The sequence below is a fragment of the Hyaena hyaena genome, unplaced genomic scaffold (assembly GCF_003009895.1).
Source record: "Hyaena hyaena isolate Hyena2069 unplaced genomic scaffold, ASM300989v1 scaffold_856, whole genome shotgun sequence".
In the NCBI taxonomy this organism is placed as follows: Eukaryota; Metazoa; Chordata; class Mammalia; order Carnivora; family Hyaenidae; genus Hyaena; species Hyaena hyaena.
This window is the reverse complement of record NW_024081491.1, coordinates 570,530-577,328: the sequence shown is the minus strand read 5'-3', so window position 1 is coordinate 577,328 and position 6,799 is coordinate 570,530. Positions and strand designations below refer to the sequence as shown.

General features: G+C 44.9%; 1 protein-coding gene and 1 long non-coding RNA gene across 3 annotated transcripts in view; one reads left to right on the top strand and one right to left on the bottom strand.

The window, feature by feature from the left end:
* The window catches only part of LOC120222299, a 25,813-nt gene extending 23,171 nt beyond the window's left edge, over nt 1–2,642 (bottom strand). For both annotated transcript variants that reach the window (XR_005526010.1, XR_005526011.1), the window contains exon 1: nt 2,476–2,642. This is a non-coding gene — a long non-coding RNA (uncharacterized LOC120222299). The remainder of the gene's footprint in view (nt 1–2,475) is intronic.
* Nucleotides 2,643–3,187: 545 nt separating this feature from the next.
* Nucleotides 3,188–6,799, top strand: part of MEIOC (meiosis specific with coiled-coil domain) — a 15,289-nt gene continuing 11,677 nt past the window's right edge. The window contains exons 1-2 of the mRNA XM_039220097.1: nt 3,188–3,322; nt 3,866–4,000. Coding sequence (XP_039076028.1) covers nt 3,200–3,322; nt 3,866–4,000 — 258 coding nt within the window. The 5' untranslated portion in view covers nt 3,188–3,199. The remainder of the gene's footprint in view (nt 3,323–3,865; nt 4,001–6,799) is intronic.

The window sequence follows — 6,799 nt, the reverse complement described above, 5'->3', positions numbered from 1 at the left end:
CATGGAGGAGGGCACTTGTGGGGATGAGCACTGGGTGTTATGTGGAAACTAATCTGACAATAAACTATTTGTAATAAAATAAAAATAAAAATTAAAAAAAGTTGGAAAAAAATAAATAAAATTCAATATAAAAAAAAAAGAATGAGACCTTCCAAAAAAGAAATATAAGAGCTGAAAGAAAGAACTACTTACACACGAAATACTTGCCCTGTTCTTTTTTTTTTTTTTAATTTTTATTTTATTTCTAGGACAGAGAGAGAGAGACAGCGTGAGCAGGAGAGGGTCAGAGAGAGAGGGAGACACAGACTCTGAAATAGGCTCCAGGCTCTGAGCTGGCAGTCAGCACAGAGCCCGACGCGGGGCTCGAACCCATGAACCTCGAGATCATGACCTAAGCGAAAGTCGGACGCTCAACCGACTAAGCCACCCAGGTGCCCCAATACTTGCCCTGTTCTATAATCAAAGTGTTCTCTTTAATAATTGAACCTGAGTTCAATGGAATGTTAAATTTTCCTATAACCTTCATTTCTTTTTTTTAATGTTTATTTATTTTTTAGAGAGACAGAGAATGAGCATGAGTGGGGGATGGGCAGAGAGAGAGGGAGAGAGAGGACCCCAAGTGGGCTCTATGCTCATCAGCATGGGGGCCTGATCTCACTAACTGTGAGATCATGACCTGAGCCGAAATCAAGAGTCAGCCTAATCAACTGAGCCACCTAGGTGCCCCGTTTCTTTCCTTTTCTTTTCAACAGATCTTATTTATTTATTTAAGTTTATTCATTTATTTTGAGAGAGAGAGCATGCGGGGGAGGGGCAGAGAGAGAAGGAGAGAGAGAATCTCAAGCAGGCTCCATGATGTCAGCACAGAGCCCAAACTGGGGCGTGAACCCATGAACCGTAAGATCATGACCTGAACCGAAATCAAGAGTCAGATGCTTAATGGACTGAGCCACCCAGGCACCCCAATACTCAAAAGAATTTTTTAAAAAATCAGATACTTATACACTAATGTTCATAGCAGCATTATTCACAATAGTGAAAAAGAGAAAAATCCCAAGTGTCCATCAAACTGACAAAAGGATGGACAAGATGTGGTATACATGGACAGTGGAATGTTATTCAGCTATAAAAAGGAAGTTCCGACACATGCAACAACATTGATGAACCTTGACATTTGCTAATGAAAATGAGTCACAAAGGGACAAATATTTAGGTGAGATACCTAGAAGAGGCAAAATCCTAGCGACAGAAATTAGAATTGAGGTTATCCGGGGTTGATGGGAGAGGAAATAGGGAGTTACTGTTTACTGAGTACAGAAATTTCTGTTTCAGATAATGAGAATTATCTGGAAATGGACAGCAGTGATGGCTGCACATTAGGAATGTACTTAACATCACTGGATGGTACACTAGAAAATGATTAAAATGGTAAATCTTATGTATATCTTACTACAATAATGCAGATCTATAAGAGGTATCAAACTTTCTCAAAATTCTTTTGGGTACAATGCTGGAGGCAGAGGAGTAGAGAATACTGTCAGTGCAAGGGGAGAATGAGCTCCACATCAGGAACTTTAAGGGCGAAGTAGGGAAAGAAATTCAATCGGTACAGCCACCTTCACCTGGTCAGCTTTTTTTTTACTAGGAGTGCCTGGGTGACTCAGTTGGTTAAGCAGTGGACTTCACCTCAAGCATGATGTCACAGTTTGTGAGTTCAAGCCCCACATCCAGCTCTGCACTAATAGTGCAGGATTCTCTCTCTCCCCCCTTCTCTGCCCGTCTTCACTCACGCACTCTCTCTCAAAATAACTAAAACTTAAGAATACATACATATATATAATAACTTTTTATTATTATTTTAGGGAGAGAGAGCGCGCGCGCGCACAAAAGGGGGAGAGGGGCAGAGGGAGAGACTCTTGAGCCGACTCCATGCTCAGCGCAGAGCCCTCTTGGGGAGTGGATCCCAACTCCCTGGGATCATAACCTGAGCGGAAATGGAGTCCCGGTCCTCAACTGAATGAGCCACCCGGGCAGCTTTCCTGGTCTGCTTTCTGAAACCAAAGCTGGGTAGAGATCTAAAATAACTATGGGGGATAATATGAGCCAATAAAACTTATCCCCCTGTACGACTTCCATTTGTTCCTGAATTAAAAAAACATCTTTCACTCTACTGACCGCTTCTCAAGTTTTTTATTTTAAATATAAACACCTGAAGGCGTTTGCAGCCTTTATGTTTCTCATCTTTAATATTTCAACGCACACAACATTTAACATTTCTCTGAAACTATCACATCTCCAAATGAGACTGTCCATGTAAATGGCCTGTCTGGGGCAGGTCAGAGTGAAATTTGTTCAGGAGTTACATTAACACCAAAACGCCTTCAACCCGATTGCAGCCCGGGGCCTAGAACAGAAGGCGGCTCTGCTTCGGAAGGGGCTGTCCCAACAACACCCAACTCCATACGGATTCCTCACCTTCTGTAAACCGGAACGTCTATTATCCTCTTGGCTGCTCCAAAGGATTCTGGGAGTTAGGGGAGGGTCCAAGGGTCAAAAACGAAATGTTGGCACAAGATGCGCAGCGATAGGCTCAGGATTATGAGCCAGTTGCTGAGCGATTTGTCAAATCCTCCGACCACTTCCATGACTTCTCCCACCGGGTAGGCCCGCTCACGTTCCTACCGTCCACGCCCCGCCCCTCCGCTGCCCTATTAACCAATCATAGAGCTGTTGCTTGCCAGTCCGAGCCAATCCCCAACAGGTTTACTTTGAGCGGGAAAGATTCAGAAGCTGCAGAAGAGCGAGGTCAGCTAACGGCCCCTTCTCGGCCTAGTCTCTGGGGGGGGGGGGGTTACAGGCCCTGGAGGTCGTTGCCTATTGGCCGGGCAGAGGGCCAATGAGGGGGTGCGAAGCGGGGGGGGCGGGCCTCTCAGATGGGTGTGGGGAGTGGCGGGGCGGGCCGGTGCAGGGTCGCGTGCAGTGCCTGGTCTCGAGCAGGGGGTAGGCAATGTAACGGCCTCTCCCCCCCGCCCCTCCCTCCCCGCTCCGGCCCCCCCACCCACAGACTGGCTCCGAGCAGCGCTCGGGGCGGCGGCGGCGGCAGCGGCGGGGTGCGGGCTGAGGGAGCCGGGCCTCGACGCCCCCCCTCACCCCCGTACCCCAGGAGCTGTACCTAGTCCGGGAGGGGCTGGGGTCCCCCATGGAGGTGAGAGGCGGAGTCACCTGTCCGCCCCCTCACCCCCCAGGCCTGAGGGGGGTACTTGAGGTAACCGGTGGGAACGGTCGGGGTCCGGGGAGCGGCCAGGCTTGGAGAATGGCGACGGTGAGGAGAGGCGGGTGGCGGGAGCGTCCCGGACGCGGTGCACTGAGGAGGCCGCGGCCGCGCTGGGGAGTGCGGGTCCCCCGGGAGGTTCCCCGACGGGACGCCCGCCGGCCCGGCGAGACGCCTGTGCGGGCTGGGGGTGGTGCCGCGGCTGGCCGGGCCCGGGATGGGGGTTCGGGGGGCGCGGCGAGGGCTGACAGGACCCGGCGGGCCGGGCCGCGGTGGCCGCGACGCCAGGGCCGCCGTCGTCTCCTCCACGTCGGGCGGCGGCGGCGCTGAGGCTGTGGCCGGCAGCGTGGCCCTGTCACGGCCGTCGACGGCCGTGCCTTTGCGGTCGGCCCGCAGAGGTGGGGCCCACAGGCAGAGAGGGGGAAGCCCGGGGACAGAGAGGCGGCAGCCCCGGGATCGGCCCCGGGTCCTCGGAGCGGATTCCGAGTGGAGGGGCGAGAAGAGCGGCGGGACACCCTCCGTCCGTCGTTTCGGGCCTGGCTTTGCAGTGCGTGATGCGGCTCCCGCTTCGTCCCTGTCCCTGTTTCCGTGCAGCCCAAGATAGCGTTCCGTGGAGGTGCGACCCGCTGCTGGAACCTCGGTGCCGACCCCAGCAGCAGACTCACGGATGTGTTCAACAGCGTGATGCTGAGCAGCTCCGCTTCCTTCTATGATTGCTACAAATCGCAGGTCCGTCCCTTGTTAGAGGACCCTCACCCCACCCCAAGTCAAAGTCGTTTCCCCGGGCCCATTCCTATAGGTGTTGAAATTGCTACGAGGGGCGCCTGGGTGGCTTAGTCGGTTAAGCGTCCGACTTTTGCTTAGGTCATGATCTCGCGGTTTGTGGGTTCGAGCCCCGCGTCGGGCTCTGTGCTGACTGCCAGCTCAGAGCTTGGAGCCTATTTCAGAGTCCGTGTCTCCCTCTCTCTCTGATCCTCCCCTGCTCACGCTATCTCTCTCTCTCTCTCTCCTAGAAATAAATAAAAAAATATAAAAAAGAAAGAAAGAAAGAAAGAAATTGCTCCAAGTTTAGGACCAGAAAGCCAAGAACCTTCTTCCTTTCTTTCTGTTTAAAAGCCGGTACTAATTTCAACACAGAGTCCGCACTTCTGTAGTTTGCTCTGAAAACAAGATTTCACATTGATTCTTGTTTTCGTTTAAATGTAGGAAAATCCATATTTAGTAAGAGCGTAAAATAGTTGTTCCTCCAAGCATTTATTGCAAGTCGGCCCAAACATACCTTTGATGGTTGGAAGGTGAAAGTTTCCTGGACACCTTCATTTTCTGGCTTTAATAGGGTCTTAGATTACACGCTAGCTTTTGCTTCACCGAAAACCTTTAGTTTTATTAATCGTATTAAATTAGGCTCTGGGTGGTGTAAGTCATTTTCATTGGAAATTATTTAACCGGGACGTCACGGTTGTTATTGCTATACATTGAGTTATAACAATAGTCCCAAATAAATAATTTTATTTAATCCATGCTACAATTCTGTATAATATTGCACCCACTGTACAGACTGAGAAACTGAGGTTCAGCTTGATTCATGTCTTAAGTGACAAAGCCTAAGTGGACCCCAGGCATTTTTACTGCCAAGACCAGCATTCCACTGTTCTCTATACTGTTTTCACAGCTACTCAAATTTACCTGGATTTCATTTCAATCAAGTATATCCAGGATATGTGTGATACATTTTGCAGTTATCTAGATGGATTATTATGCCAAACCCAAGCATTTGGGAATTTAATTCCTATAAATGTTTTAACTGAGAAGAGTCCAGATATTTAAAGTATAATTGTGTTTGAATCCACCACATTACTTTAGCTATTTGTTTTATCCTAGAATACAAAATTGAAATCAATCTTATAAAAGGATTTAATTTTGCAAATACTCAAATCTTACTTTAAAATATAAAACGAAGTTGAAAGAATATTCCTAAAATTCACTTAGTTTCAAATACTGTATATCTTGTTTGATATTACATAATCTGAAAATACTTCCTTTAAGTCACTATATCAACAAGATGAACAATTACTTATGTCACTTTGGATGTTTCACATCTAAAAGAGAGTTAAGATGGACCTATGATAAAAACTTCAGAATTAAAGGAAGAAAATTAAGAAAGATTCCAAAGATAAAAGGCTTTGTAACAGTTATTGCTAACTAAGAAATTCTGGAAAGTAGTTTTTAGTGACACAGTTAGCAAAAGTATTTCGGTGCCTCAGTTTCCCCAGCTTCAGCATAGTCAGCACATACACACACACACACACACGACAGTTATAACATGTAGTTTTCAAATAACAGTCATAACCAGAATTTAAGCAAATACTTGTAAAACATTTGAGATTCTTAAAGATGGGTGATTGGAAGATACTAATTTTCATATTTTACTAGTATAATAGAAACTCAGTGTTATGTTTAAAGAGTTGTATTTCAACTATGTATATAAGGAACAAAAATTTAAGAATACTTTGATTTAAATATGTCTTCTCTCTTTATGTAAACTTTATAAAAGCAATTAGAAAATATTTTTAGCCAGGATTATATTTCTTCTGTATAAGAAAATCCTATTTTAACTATGTCCAGATATTTATAGTTATTACATCTCAGATTTCATTTGGAGAATTAAAATATATGAATGTATACTTTCAGACTTCTTTAAAGAAGCATTTTCTAGAATAAAATACATCTAAATAAGTTAATCTTTATTATTTGTTAAATTCATTCTACTATTTTAAGTATCTAAACTTATTTTCATTGCACATTAATTCCTTTTGGAAAGAGGCAGTATTTTGTTTGTTTATTTTTGAAAGAGAGAGAGCATGCAAGGGAGAGGGGCAGAGAGAGAGAGAGAGAGAGAGAGAGAGAGAACCTTAACTAGGCTCCAGGCTCAGCACAGAGCCCATCATGGGGCTTGATCACACCACTGTGAGATCATGACCTGAGCCAAAATCCAGAGCCAGACGTTTAACCAACTGAGCCACCCAGGTGCCCTAAGAGGCAGTATTTTAAATCAATAAAATTTTAAAACTCAAACTTTTACCCTATTTACTCAAAGTAAATTATAGAACAATTCACCTCCCCCAAAAAAAGAGCTTATATTTTCTTCTAATTGTAGTAATAGCTTTTAAATTTCTGAAGACATCATAAAGTTTTATATATCATCATTTTTATAATATCTCTTAGAAATAGAAACTAGGCTGAAAATTAAAGATATTATTTAAAAGTTCCTACAGTAGGAGTAAGAAGACCTTGAGTTTAGGTTTAGTTTTGTCATCTATCAGCTCAGTAACTTGAAGCCTCAGTTTCCTTGTTCTTAAAATACAGTACTCCTGTCACAAGGTTGACCAAATATAATGTTACGTAGAATTTCTTTGAAAATTCTATATAAATAAATGTACATTCGCCTTTTTTTTTCCACAGATTGGGGGCATTAAGACTGAATTTTGTAAATGATTTCTTGAAAATTACACTGCTAATGTCTACATA